At 37.6% G+C, this 16072-nt stretch overlaps 1 protein-coding gene across 2 annotated transcripts in view; it reads right to left on the bottom strand.

Moving 5' to 3' along the window:
• The window catches only part of itgb6 (integrin, beta 6), a 70469-nt gene extending 58178 nt beyond the window's left edge, over window positions 1–12291 (bottom strand). For both annotated transcript variants that reach the window (XM_061974606.1, XM_061974607.1), the window contains exons 1-2: window positions 12201–12291; window positions 2506–2684 (exon numbers count right to left, since the gene is read on the bottom strand). In XM_061974606.1, coding sequence (XP_061830590.1) covers window positions 2506–2569 — 64 coding nt within the window. In that variant the 5' untranslated portion in view covers window positions 2570–2684; window positions 12201–12291. The remainder of the gene's footprint in view (window positions 1–2505; window positions 2685–12200) is intronic.
• Between the last annotated feature and the right edge of the window lie 3781 nt (window positions 12292–16072).

Genomic DNA, 16072 nt, shown 5'->3' with positions numbered 1-16072 from the left:
AGAGAACCTGGCGAGGAACCTTCTGATACGTGGGAATGGTTTATTAATTGCAGAGCTGTGAACTCCAGTCACATGACTTGGACTGGAGTCACACTGGAGTCATGAATTTCATGACTTTAGACTGGACTTGACAAAATGGAAAGAGACTTGCAACTCCACTTAGACTTTAACATCAATGACGTGTGACTTCACTTGGACTTCAACATTTTGACTTGACAAGACTTGCTACTTTCCCCAAAACCCCAAAAATAAAAAGTTATTCAGGAGCGCTTCGTATCTTTCATTGTGTACAAGTGTGTGTCTGTCAGCGTGTGTGTCTGTCAGCGTGTGTATCTGTCAGCGTGTGTGTGTGTGTGTGTGTGTGTCAGCGTGTGTATCTGTCAGCGTGTGTGTGTGTGTGTGTGTGTGTCAGCGTGTGTATCTGTCAGCGTGTGTGTGTGTGTGTGTCTGTCAGCATGTGTATCTGTCAGTGTGTGTGTGTGTATGTGTGTGTGTGTGTGTGTGTGTGTGTGTGTGTGTGTGTGTGTGTCTGTCAGCGTGTGTGTCTGTCAGTCTGTCAGTGTGTGTGTCTGTCAGTGTGTGTGTCTGTCAGCGTGTGTGTCTGTCAGCGTGTGTGTCTGTCAGTGTGTGTGTCTGTCAGCGTGTGTGTCTGTCAGCGTGTGTGTCTGTCAGCGTGTGTGTCTGTCAGCGTGTGTGTCTGTCAGTGTGTGTGTCTGTCAGCGTGTGTGTCTGTCGGTGTGTGTGTCTGTCAGCGTGTGTGTCTGTCAGTGTGTGTGTCTGTCAGCGTGTGTGTCTGTCAGTGTGTGTGTCTGTCAGCGTGTGTGTCTGTCAGTGTGTGTGTCTGTCAGCGTGTGTGTCTGTCAGTGTGTGTGTCTGTCAGCGTGTGTGTCTGTCGGTGTGTGTGTCTGTCAGCGTGTGTGTCTGTCAGTATGTGTGTCTGTCAGTGTGTGTGTCTGTCAGCGTGTGTGTCTGTCAGTATGTGTGTCTGTCAGTGTGTGTGTCTGTCAGTCTGTCAGTGTGTGTGTCTGTCAGCGTGTGTGTCTGTCAGTCTGTCAGTGTGTGTGTCTGTCAGTGTGTATGTCTGTCAGCGTGTGTGTCTGTCAGCGTGTGTGTCTGTCAGTGTGTGTGTGTTTGTCAGTGTGTGTGTGTCTGTCAGCTTGTGTGTCTGTCAGCGTGTGTGTCTGTCAGCGTGTGTGTCTGTCAGTGTGTGTGTCTGTCAGCGTGTGTGTCTGTCAGTGTGTGTGTGTTTGTCAGTGTGTGTGTGTCTGTCAGCTTGTGTGTCTGTCAGCGTGTGTGTCTGTCAGCGTGTGTGTCTGTCAGTGTGTGTGTCTGTCAGCGTGTGTGTCTGTCAGTGTGTGTGTGTTTGTCAGTGTGTGTGTGTCTGTCAGCTTGTGTGTCTGTCAGCGTGTGTGTCTGTCAGTGTGTGTGTCTGTCAGCGTGTGTGTCTGTCAGTGTGTGTGTCTGTCAGCGTGTGTGTCTGTCAGTGTGTGTGTCAGTACAACATCCAATCAAATGACATCCACCTCATTTTCATCCCACAGCATTCATCCAATCAAATTGCAGGACAACCAACGAAGAAGAGTTGTCAACCAACGTGTCAGTGAGGAAAAATAGTCCATCCCACCTTATTACAATTAATATTATTACTACTATTATTATTACTCTACTATTAGGATTAATAATAATAATATTATTACTACTATTATTATTATTACTACTACTACTACTTTACTATTATTATTAATATTATTACTACTATTATTATTTATTTTGCTAGTATTATTACTATACTATTATTATTATTACTATACTGTTATTATCATTACTATACAATTATTATTGTTATAATTATTAATATTATTACTATTATTATTGTTCCATCCATCAATTTTTCTACCGCTTGTCCCTCACAAAGTCGTGTGGGGGGCTGGAGCCTATCCCACCTTATTACAATTAATATTATTACTACTATACTATTATGATTAATAATAATAATATTATTACTACTATTATTATTACTACCACTTCTACTTTACTATTATTATTAATATTATTACTACTATTATTATTTATTTTACTATTATTATTACTATACTATTATTATTATTATTACTATACTATTATTATTGTTATTGTTATTAATATTATTACTATTATTGTCATTACCGTTACTAATCAGGTACGAGCCAATAAAAAATAAGCTGTGAGGACAAAATGAGTTTTAAATGAGTTTGTGTTTGCTGATCAAGAAAGTAATTGATTTAATGAACAACTTATTAATAATTGTGTAATAATAGTTGAACAACATTGTTGGGCTTGGCAAATGATTAAATACAATTCATATATTTGTTTTTAAAACATTGCAGTTTTTAATTCAATCTCTCTTGTTGAAATGAGATCAAAGTGCTGAGTTGAAATAATAAACACCACGTGACGTCGCGTCACGCTTTGTGTGCACTACACACACTCACGCACACGCACGCACGTGCACGCGCGCGGACTCACCTTCCACGGTGCTGATCCAGCAGCAGAGAGTCCAGGTGAGGTCCAGCAGGAGAAGAAGCGCCATGAGTCCGTGACGTCACGTCGTCAACAACAAGAAGAAGAACATTCAAGTGGCGTGACACTTCCACGGCTCCATGCTCCTTCTTGTCACGCTCACAGCGGAAGTGAAGACGTCTTACCTGCAGGGGGCGGGGGAGGAAGATCAGGTGAGCCGCTGCCTCACCTGCGCTGCACTTTTATGCTCACTTCCGCGCAGGTGAGGCAGCGAGAGAGAGAGAGAGCGGTGACGTCACACAATGACGCGACGTGTTTATTGAAAGAAAAAAGTCCAGTCTTACTTAAAGAAATGCGTCTTTTTATGCAATCAAAGAAAGAAAATATTTGCAAATAAAACATTGTTTACATAAATCCTCACTTTGTGTACAAATTAAAATGTTTGCTTTTCTGTGGTTGGGACGCACCTTCATCTTGTGGGCGTGGCCTCCTCGGAGCAGGACGTTAGAAGCCTTGCTATTGGTCAGTCTCCAATGATGCTGGGATTACTTCCGCCCTGCCACTTGACTTTTTCATTTTCTTTGTTTGCAAACACATTTTCCATTGAACGGCATAAAAAGACACATTTTATATTTGACATATTTTATATTTACTGTCACTGTGAAGGTTTGTTTGTGCGTTAATGACCAAAACTTGACTTTGACACTGAATTACTACTATTATTATTTATTTTACTATTATTATTACTATAATATTATTATTATTACTATACTGTTATTATTATTACTATTATTGCTATTATTATTGTTCCATCCATCCATTTTTCTACCGCTTGTCCCTCCAGGGGTTTTTGTGGGGTTCTGGAGCCTATCCCACCTTATTACAATTAATATTATTACTACTATTATTATTACGGGGCGGTATAGCTCGGTTGGTAGAGCGGCCGTGCCAGCAACTTGAGGGTTCCAGGTTCGATCCCCGCTTCCGCCATCCTAGTCACTGCTGTTGTGTCCTTGGGCAAGACACTTTACCCACCTGCTCCCAGTGCCACCCACACTGCTTTAAATGTAACTTAGATATTGGCTTTCACTATGTAAAGCGCTTTGAGTCACTAGAGAAAAGCGCTATATAAATATAATTCACTTCACTATACTATTAGGATTAATAATTATATTATTATTATTATTATTATTACTACTACTACTTTACTATTATTATTAATATTATTACTACTATTATTATTTATTTTACTATTATTATTACTATACTATTAATATTATTACTGTACTGTTATTCTTATTACTATACTATTATTATTGTTATTATTATTAAACTGAAATGTTTGCGTTTGAATTTTGTGAACTACACCAAATTACGCCGACAATTTTTTTTAATGTAAATGTGTCATCAAAATGTGTGATTAAAAATGCAGTTTGTTAAAATACAGTGTTTTAAAATTCTGTCTGCAAAAACTGCATTTTTTTTCATACACACTTTTAAATTAATAAAATATATACATGTATTTTATTTATTTGCGTTTAATATTTTTTTGTTTGTTGACAAAGAAAATATTCATGTTTTTGTTTGCTTTAATTGCGGGTTTAGCGACGGTAGACTGCATAGAATTGCACTTTATTTATTTATAATATACACAAATTATAAAATTATTCAAATTTTACTGATTGAAACAATAAATATTTGTTGTTATATATTTTAAATAAGTATGTTGCACTTTCATCAAATTATATTATGTTGTTTAAAAATGAATGATTCTCTTCTTTTCAATAATAACATTTCAAAATACTGTTCTTGATATAAATGTTACTATACTATAGTAATACTATAGTAATTGTAGTAGTTGTTGTAATACTAGTAGTAGTAGTAGTAGTAGTAGTAGTAATAGTAGTAGTAATAGTAGTAGCATTACTACAGTCATGCTAGTAGTGATAGCAGTAGTAATAGTGGTAGTAATACTAGTAATAATACTGTTGTAATCCATCCATCCATCCATTTTCTACCGCTTGTCCCTTTTGGGGTGCTAGTAGTAATTGTAGTAGTAGTAATATGTAGTATACTATGAGGAGAATAACAAAAGTCAGAGAGGCCTCAGCCTTTGTAAACAACATCTTTTTTTGTCTTCTTGCTGTGCCGGCAGCATATTAACCAACAATAATAACTAACAACTAGAAAATGTTGATGGGCCTGCTATCTGGGCCTCGTCCGAAGCCGCCGTACTTTAAAGATGGTGCCGAGTGTCCGAATCCGTGGGTTTTAAGTGTAACTGTACAAAATGAGCTAAAGAGCTAGCCTAAAACACTAGCATGCACACATTAAAATGCTAACATTTAGCATGTGTTCTAACGATGACATGCTAACCGTTAGCATGTCTCACATATCAAGTAACACAGCTGCAAGGTGTATGGCTGCTGAATTAGAGAAAAAAGTGAAATATAAGGAAAAAAAGTTAGCATGTTAATATTGGCTTGCTAGTATGCTAACATTCGCATGCTAACAGTTAACAAGTGTCACGTACCAAATTATATGACTCTGGAGTAAATAGTTGCAAATTTAGCTCAAAAAGTTATCACGCTAATGTTCGCATGCTAGCAGGGTAACATTAGCATGCTAGCAGTTAAAAAGTGTCACATACCAAGTTATATGAATGACTCTAGGATAAATGGTTGGAAAAAGAGCCAAAAAGCTGGCACTTTAATGTTAGTATGCTAGCATGATAACATTAGCACACTAACAGTTAACAAGTGTCAAGTGCAAGTTATATGACTCTAAGGTGTATGGCTGCAGAATTAGAGAAAAAAGTGTAATATTAGCTGGAAAAGTTGCCATGCTAATGTTAGCATACTAGCATGCTAACGTCAAGAAGCTAGCAAGAAGAAATAGCGTAATTGTTGGTGTAGACATAGAAAAGCTAGCATAAAACGTTAGCGTGCTAATATAAGAGACGCTCACAAGTATGCTAACAGTTAACGAGCTGCTATTATTATTACTATAATGTTATTATTATTACTATTCTATTATTATTATTATTTCTATACCGTTATTATTGCTTGACATCAACGCAGATAGAAAAAAAACATGATTTTTGTACTGGGGGGGCCCTGTTGTCTGTCTATGTTGTGTGCCCATTGAACTGTTAGTTACGGCCCTGTTCAAACACCAGACTCAGATACCTGAGGGGAGGGGCTGTCATATGAGGGGCCGTTAGGGACATTCCAGGTGTGTGTGTGAGACAAAAACATTTCAGTATTGTTTATAATAGTGTTTCAGTAGTGTTTATAGGAATGTTTCAGTAGTGTATGTAAGAGTGTTTCAGTAGTGTTTATAAGAGCGTTTCAGTAGTGTTTATAAGAGCGTTTCAGTAGTGTTTATAAGAGTGTTTCAGTAGTGTTTATAAGAGTGTTTCAGTAGTGTTTATAAGAGTGTTTCAGTAGTGTTTATAATAGTGTTTCAGTAGTGTTTATAGGAATGTTTCAGTAGTGTATGTAAGAGTGTTTCAGTAGTGTACGTAAGAGCATTTCAGTAGTGTTTATAAGAGCATTTCAGTAGTGTTTACAAGAGTGTTTCAGTAGTGTATGTGAGAGCATTTCAGTAGTGTTTATAAGAGTGTTTCAGTAGTGTATGTAAGAGCATTTCAGTAGTGTTTATAAGAGTGTTTCAGTAGTGTTTATAAGAGTGTTTCAGTAGTGTTTATAAGAGCGTTTCAGTAGTGTTTATAAGAGTGTTTCAGTAGTGTTTATAAGAGCGTTTCAGTAGTGTTTATAAGAGTGTTTCAGTAGTGTATGTAAGAGCATTTCAGTAGTGTTTATAAGAGTGTTTCAGTAGTGTTTATAAGAGTGTTTCAGTAGTGTTTATAAGAGCGTTTCAGTAGTGTTTATAAGAGTGTTTCAGTAGTGTTTATAAGAGTGTTTCAGTAGTGTTTATAAGAGTGTTTCAGTAGTGTTTATAAGAGCGTTTCAGTAGTGTTTATAAGAGTGTTTCAGTAGTGTTTATAAGAGTGTTTCAATAGTGTTTATAAGAGTGTTTCAGTAGTGTATGTAAGAGCATTTCAGTAGTGTTTATAAGAGCATTTCAGTAGTGTGTGTAAGAGCATTTCAGTAGTGTGTATAAGAGCATTTCAGTAGTGTTTATAAGAGCATTTCAGTAGTGTTTATAAGAGTGTTTCAGTAGGGTGTGTGAGAGAAAAACATTTCAGTAGTGTTTATAAGAGCATTTCAGTAGTGTATGTAAGAGCATTTCATACAAAGTCAAGAACATTTCAGTAGTGCGTATAAAAGAAACATATTTCAGTTGTTTATGTGAGAGCATTTCAGTAGTGTATGTAAGAGGTCATTCTGTGACTTCATGTAATTAGATGAAGCTGACACTATTATGACGCAATGACAGCAGTTTATGTAGGATTTGTTGAAAAAGGTCATGCTGAACAATGTCTGAATGGGGCCAAACGCTTCAAGATATCCATTTTGTGACGGTGTAACATATGTGGGGGTTAGTGACGGTGTAACATATGTGGGGGTTTGTGACGGTGTAACATATGTGGGGGTTTGTGACGGTATAACATATGTGGGGGTTTGTGACGGTGTAACATATGTGGGGGTTAGTGACGGTGTAACATATGTGGGGGTTTGTGACGGTATAACATATGTGGGGGTTTGTGACGGTATAACATATGTGGGGGTTTGTGACAGTGTAACATATGTAGGGGTTAGTGACGGTGTAACATATGTGGGGGTTTGTGACGGTATAACATATGTGGGGGTTTGTGACGTTGTAACATATGTGGGGGTTTGTGACGGTGTAACATATGTGGGGGTTTGTGACGGTGTAACATATGTGGGGGTTTGTAATGGTGTAACATATGTGGGGGTTTGTGACGGTGTAACATATGTGGGGGTTTGTGACGGTGTAACATATGTGGGGGTTTGTGACGTTGTAACATATGTGGGGGTTTGTGACGGTGTAACATATGTGGGGGTTAGTGACGGTGTAACATATGTGGGGGTTTGTGACGGTGTAACATATGTGGGGGTTTGTGACGGTGTAACATATGTGGGGGTTTGTGACGGTATAACATATGTGGGGGTATGTGACGGTGTAACATATGTGGGGGTTTGTGACGGTGTAACATATGTGGGGGTTTGTGACGGTGTAACATATGTGGGGGTTAGTGACGGTGTAACATATGTGGGGGTTTGTGACGGTGTAACATATGTGGGGGTTTGTGACAGTATAACATATGTGGGGGTTTGTGACGGTGTAACATATGTGGGGGTTTGTGACGGTATAACATATGTGGGGATTTGTGACGGTGTAACATATGTGGGGGTTTGTGACGGTGTAACATATGTGGGGGTTAGTGATGGTATAACATATGTGGGGGTTTGTGACGGTATAACATATGTGGGGGTTAGTGACGGTGTAACATATGTGGGGGTTTGTGACGGTGTAACATATGTAGGGGTTAGTGACGGTGTAACATATGTGGGGGTTTGTGACGGTGTAACATATGTGGGGGTTTGTGACGGTGTAACATATGTGGGGGTTTGTGACGGTATAACATATGTGGGGGTTAGTGACGGTGTAACATATGTGGGGGTTAGTGACGGTATAACATATGTGGGGGTTTGTGACGGTGTAACATATGTGGGGGTTTGTGACGGTGGTTGGTCTAGCATTAATGCTAGGAGAAATGTGCGTAAGTAGAGTTTTCAGCCTGTGAGTGCAGCAGCAGGCCCATAATAATAATAATAATAATAAGTAACAGCAGTCAATGATTAACAGTGACTTGAATATGAATCACAGTCTGATCACTCCTTGGTCAGACTTCACCTGCAATGAAAACATGCTGTAGGACACAGGAATGTAGCACATATGAATGTAGAACACATGAATGTTGTACACATTAATGTAGAACATATGAATGTAGAACACATGAATGTAGAAAACATGAATTTAGTACATATGAATGTAGGACACATGAATGTAGAACACATGAATGTAGGACACATGAACTTAGAACATATGAATGTAGAACACATGAATGTAAAACACATGAATGTAGCACATATGATTGTAGCACATATGATTGTAGAACACAAGAATTTAGAACCTATGAATGTAGTACACATGAATGTAGGACATATGAATGTAGCACATATGATTGTAGCACATATGAATGTAGTACCAATGAATGTAGGACATATGAATGTAGCACGTATTAATGAAGGACACATGAATGTAGAACACATTAATGTATGACATATGAATGTAGGACATATGCATGTAGTACATATGAATGTAGCACACATGAATGTAGTGCACATGAATGTAGACAATATGAATGTAGAACACATTAATGTAGGACATATGAATGTAGGACATATGCATGTAGTACATATGAATGTAGAACACATGAATGTAGTGCACATGAATGTAGACAATATGAATGTAGAACACATGAATGTAGTACACATGAATGTAAAACATGAATGTAGACCATATGAATGTAGACCACATGAATGTAGAACACATGAATGTAAAACACATTAATGTAGACCATATGAATGTAGAACACATTAATGTAGGACATATGAATGTAGAACATATGAATGTAGACCATATGAATGTAGGCCACATGAATGTAGCACATATGAATGTAGACCACATGAATGTAGTACACATGAATGTAGTACACATTAATGTAGGACATATGAATGTAGAACATATGAATGTAGGACATATGAATGTAGAACATATGAATGTAGAACATATGAATGTAGAACACGTGACTGTATAACACATGAATGTAGTACACATGAATGTAAAACACATGAATGTCGAACATATGAATGTAGTACACATGAATGTTGTACACATGAATGTAGGACATATGAATGTAGGACACATTAATTTAGAACATATGAATGTAGAACACATGAATGTAGTACACATGAATGTTGTACACATGAATGTAGGACATATGAATGTAGAACACATTCATCTAGTACATATGAATGTAGATAACATGAATGTAGAAAACATGAATGTAGTACATATGAATGTAGTACACATGAATGTAGAACACATGAATGTAGGACACATGAACTTAGAACATATGATTGTAGAACACATGTATGTAAAACACATGAATGTAGACCATATGAATGTAGAACACATGAATGTAAAACACATGAATGTGGAACACATGAATGTAGAACACATGAATGTAAAACACATGAATGTAGAACATATGAATGTAGAACACATAAATGTAAAACACATGAATGTAGAACACATGAATGTAAAACACATGAATGTAGCACATATGAATGTAGTACACATGAATGTAGAACATATGAATGTAGAACACATGAATGTAGAACACATGAATGTAAAACACATGAATGTAGAACATATGAATGTAGTACACATGAATGTAGAACACATGAATGTAGTACACATAAATGTAGACCACATGAATGTAGAACATAAATAAGGCTGTGAAGGTGTTGGCGTGTTCACACCTGAAGGGAAATTATATATAAATGTGTGTGTGTGTGTGTGTGTGTGTGTGTGTGTGTGTGTGTGTGTGTGTGTGTGTGTGTGTGTGTGTGTGTGTGTGTGTGTGTGTGTGTGTGTGTGTGTGTATATATATATTTATATATATTTATATGTATATATTGAAATGTTGTATTTACAGGTATACACTATACATTATATATATAAAAGATTATATATGTTATATAGTATATATATATATATATATGTATGTATATATATATGTATATATATATATATATATATATTTTTATATATATATATATATATATATATATATATATATATATATATATATATATATATATATATATATATATATATACATACATTGTAATATATATTGTAATATATAATAATATATAATGTTTTGTTAAATTGTATGAATGCTGAAGAGTCAAAGCCAAACTGAAATGCTAACAGTTAGCACGCCGGTTGGATAACATCAAATAGCAAAAATTACAAGTGAACTGAGATAAAAAAGCTAGCATGCAAACATTACCATGCTAACATGCTAAAAATGAACATGTTTGTGTTTACTAATGTTAGCATGCTAACAGGTATCACTTGTGAAGTAACAAACATTTTGAGTCTGAGGCGTATACCAACAAAATTAGGTAAAAAAAAAAAAAAAGCTAGCATACTAATGTTAGCATGCTAAGGTATCATTTGTCAAGAAAAATGTATTTGACTTTGAGGTGCATACCAACAAAATTTGCTAAAAAAAAAAAAAAAAAAAGGCTAGCATAATAATGTTAGCATGCTAATGTATCATTTGTCAAGCAACAAAATGTTTAAGTCTGAGGCGTATACCAACAAAATTAGCTACAAAAAAAAAAAAAAAAAAAAAAAGCTAGCATACTAATGTTAGCATGCTAAGGTATCATTTGTTAAGAAAAATATATTTGACTTTGAGGTGCATACCAACAAAATTTGCTAAAAAAAAAAAAAAGGCTAGCATACTAATGTTAGCATGCTAATGTATCATTTGTCAAGCAACAAAATGTTTAAGTCTGAGGCGTATACCAACAAAATTAGCTACAAAAAAAAAAAAAAAAAAAAGCTAGCATACTAATGTTAGCATGCTAAGGTATCATTTGTTAAGAAAAATATATTTGACTTTGAGGTGCATACCAACAAAATTTGCTAAAAAAAAAAAAGAAAAAAAAAAGGCTAGCATACTAATGTTGGCATGCTAATGTATCATTTGTCAAGTAACAAAGTATTTGAGTCTGAGGCGTATACCAACAAAATTTGAAAAGATCCTAACATTAGAATGCTAACGATTATGTAATAATAATGATAATAATAATAGATTTTATTTGTAAAAAGCACTTTGCATTGAGTAAACAACCTCAAAGTGCTACAGTGTATTAAAAAATAAATAAAATAAAAAATAAAAAGATAATAAAAATGAAATAAAAAATAAAAACTAGAACAGCCAAATAGCTAAACTAGTATGCATATATCTAAAAAAAAAAGGCTTTTAAAAAAAGAAGGGTTTTTAAGCCTTTTTTAAAAGCATCCAAAGTCTGTGGTGTCCTCAGGTGGTCAGGAAGAGCGTTCCACAGACTGGTAGCGGCGGAGCAGAAAGCCCGGTCTCCCATTGTTTGTCCAAAAAATTAGCCAGGGGCCACAAATGTCCCCTTCGGACTCCCCTGTATTAGAGACTGAAAATGGGGCCCGGGAAAATCTATTAGGACCGTCAACATGTTGGCACCACACCATTCAACCTGATTCTTGGGGGTAACGATTCGATTCAGAATTGATTCTCGAGTCAAAACGACTCTTGATTCAAAATCAATACTTTTTTAATAACATTGGCTGCCAGTTCTATGATTAACTACATTCCTCTATCAAATAGATCAACAGGCCTAATATACAAACCCCGTTTCCATATGAGTTGGGAAATTATGTTGGATGTAAATATAAACGGAATACAATGATTTGCAAATCATTGTATTCCGTTTATATTTACATATATCACAATTTCCCAACTCATATGGAAACGGGGTTTGTAGTCCTATATGACTTCAAAGAAAAGTAGTTTTGTTGAATAAAATGTTTGATTTGACAAATAAGAATGGTGATGAATGAGGTCTCCAGGGAGCTGCAATGAGTGGCCTCACCTCCCTGAGGCGTCCTCTGGCAACATGGGGCCGTGTCCTCCTTGTCACCGCTGAAAAATGGCCCCAAGACACTCTCGCCTTTTGTGTGGCGGCTCCGTGACACCGAGTCATTGTAGCCACGCCCCCTCAGCCAGCCAGGGGTCATGCCACGCCGTGTGTGTGCGTGTGTGTGTGTGTGTGTGTGTGTGACAATGAGTGACAGTAACAACTGTGGCAGCATAGAGCTGACACAGGACTGCATCAGTCAGAAGATGAAGAATGATACTTCAACATGTTTGCCAACTTGTCCTGCTGAGGAGGAAGAAGAAGAAGAAGAAGGTGGTGTAATGTCGCCTCCTTCCTGCAGAACTATGTGAGGAATGCAGGTGTGCACATAGATGATGTGAGTGAGGGGACATACACATTGTGACATGAATACACATAAACATGACATGTTGTACATACTATGTCATTTAGGAGAGTATTATTTACTACAATATCTAAATATACACTATTATAAATCATGTCTATACATATACTGTATATATATATATATATATATATATATATATACAAACATATACATTACATATATATATATGGAGCAGAAACGTGTGAACTCGTTGGGAGTTTCCTCCTCTCCCAGCTCGCCAGCCTCAATCTGAACCTTGGTATTTACCGTGATGACGGACTGGCAGTGTGTCGCGCCTCGCCAAGGAGCAGCGAGAATACCAAGAAGCGCATATGCCAAATTTTCAAAGAGAACGGCCTACGGATCACGATTGAAGCCAACAAGCAAACCGTCAACTTCCTCGACGTCACTTTCAACCTGAGAAATAACAGCTACCAACCATTCACGAAACCCAACACAACACTCCAATACGTGCACCATGACAGCAACCACCCACCCACCACCACGAAAAGAATACCTACCGGAATTAATAAAAGGCTATCGATGCTGTCATCCAGCAAAGCTGAATTTGACCAGGCAACCCCCCCGTACCAAAAAGCCCTTGATGAAAGCGGATACAATTTCACCCTCACCTATGAACCCACGCCAGGAAACCAGCCAAAAAAGAACAGAAAACGAAACGACATCATCTGGTACAACCCCCCATACAGCAAAAACGTCTCAACTAACATTGGACACAAATTCCTCAATCTGATTGACAAACACTTTCCCAAAGACAACACCCTAAGAAAAGTATTCAACAAGAACAACATTAAATTGAGCTACAGCTGCATGAACAATATACGACAAATCATCTCAAACCACAACAAAACAATTGCAAATGAGCCGTCGGCCCCCGGACAGAGCGACTCCAAAACCAACAAAGGCTGTAACTGTCGAAAGAAACCTGATTGCCCTCTCAACGGGGGGTGCTTACAAACATCAGTTGTCTACCAATCTAAGGTAATACGCAAGGACATTAACACATCCGACACATATGTAGGATTAACCGAGGGAGAATTCAAAACCAGATGGAACAATCACAAGGCTTCTTTCAGGAACAAAAACCTGCGAAATACCACAGAACTCAGCAAACACATTTGGGACCTCAAAGACAATAATGTTGAATATTCAATAACATGGCAAATTCTTGCATCCAGCACACCTTACAATAGTGGTAATAAAAGATGCAACCTATGCTTGAAAGAGAAACTGTTTATTATTTACCGTCCAGACCTGTCATCCCTCAACAAGCGCAGCGAAATTGTAACAGCATGCCGCCACAGACGGAAACACCTCCTAGGTAACACATGAGCCAATCACCACGCCCCTAGGCCAGCCTGTACCCACCCACTCTGTGCCCTATATAAACCATGGTATGCGAATGCCCCCATTAAAATCTCCTGATGATTGAGGGTACCCCCCCTCATGAAACAGGCCTGTAGAGATGAAATAGTCTTGTGATTTTTTTCCCACACATACATATATTGCGCTCTACTACGGTATCGAGCACTATTTTTTGGATAACCTTATTAAGACATATATATATATATATATATATATATATATATATATATATATATATATATATATATATATATATATATATATATATATATATATATATATATATATATATATATATATATATATATATATATATATCAAATTAATCAAATTAAAAACGCTAAGCCGGTACTGATAGGGACTGTTTACAGACCCCCTAATCAAAGTGATTTCTATGGGGCTTTAGAGGAGTGCTTGGCTGGGGCAGACAACATGTAGAAAATTATAACTGGGGATCTGAACACAGATATTCAACGCAGAGATGCGCCTGTCTTCAGATCCTACAGCAAGTTTTGTAATCTACACGGTCTTTCCCAGCTAATAACACTACCTACAAGGGTGTGTGATTCCACCCAATCAACCATAGATCTCATTCTCACTTCAGACCGGCTTAAAATAAAAAATAGTGGGGTCATGATCTGTGGTCTTAGCGACCACTATCTAACTTTCTGCACCCGCAAAATAGCTAAACCCAAAGCCAATGGCCACATAACAGCCCAATCCAGATCCCTTAAAAAAACACTCCAGTGATAATTTAAATTTAAAATGAGATGAGTGGGACTGTTCCCCTGTGCTCGCGAGCAACCTGGTCCATGTTGCTTGGGATGGCTTCAAAACAGCCTTCCTAAAGATACTAAATGACATGGCTCCCGTGAAAACAGTCAGGATCAAAGCCCGCTCGGAACCATGGATGAATCCAGACCTACTAGCTGCCATAAAAGACAGAGACAGAAAATACTCCGAATACCAAAAGTGTAAAACAGAAGTAGATAAACAACCCAATAATAACAACCTCAAATCACTCTTTTCAACTCTCAAAAAGCAATGCAATAAATTGAGAAATAAGTCAACTAACCTGACTAAATCCTTAAAAAAAAATTACATTAACGACAAGATAGAGGAAAACACAAATAAGCCACGTGAGCTCTGGAAAATTCTCAACAACCAGCTTCCCGGTTGCAGCCAGGAACTTCAAACCAGACTCACCAACATCAGCATGAAGGAGGGTGACTCCCTCATTACAGACAAAATGGAGGTAGCAAGCAGACTTAACACCTTTTTCACCAGCATAGCCACAACTCTTGTCAACAAGCTGTCCCACCACTCTGGTGGCTTTGGTGTAGAACACATTAAAGCCTTCTACAGAAAGCTAGGAGTATCCAACAATGATTTCAAATTAGAAATGGTCACAGCTGATGAGGTGCTTAAAAAATTGAGCGCGCTCCACCCAAACAAGGCCACCGGCCTTGACAATATCCCCTCCAGATTCCTCAGGGACTCTGCCTCCATCATTGCCCCGATCATCACGCACATAATAAACCTCTCAATTTCACAAGGCCAAGTACCAAAAGATTTTAAGATAGCAAGAGTAACTCCCCTCTTTAAAAAAGGAAGCAAATTGGAACCTGGCAACTACCGACCTGTTTCTATTCTCAGTTCCATTTCCAAAGTAATAGAGAAAATAGTTTATGAACAGGTCGATGGTTACCTTGCCACCAATAAACTCATGTACAAAGTCCAATCTGACTTCAGAACTAACCACTCCACTGACACATGCCTTCTCTATCTGACTTCAGAACTAACCACTCCACTGACACATGCCTTCTCTATCTGACTTCAGAACTAACCACTCCACTGACACATGCCTTCTCTATCTGACTTCACAACTAACCACTCCACTGACACATGCCTTCTCTATGTGAGCGACCACATGAAACATGAGGTGGACGTGGGCATGGTCATGCTGGACCTTCAGAAGTCCTTTGACAGCGTTGACCACGCTATACTGTTGGATAAGCTCAGAGCAATCGGATTTGACAAAACCTCATGGAGCTGGATGCAATCTTACTTGGAGGGGAGGGAACAGGTGGTTGAG

This window comes from Nerophis lumbriciformis, linkage group LG15, assembly GCF_033978685.3.
Source record: "Nerophis lumbriciformis linkage group LG15, RoL_Nlum_v2.1, whole genome shotgun sequence".
NCBI lineage: Eukaryota > Metazoa > Chordata > Actinopteri > Syngnathiformes > Syngnathidae > Nerophis > Nerophis lumbriciformis.
This window is presented reverse-complemented; position numbering and strand designations above follow the sequence as displayed.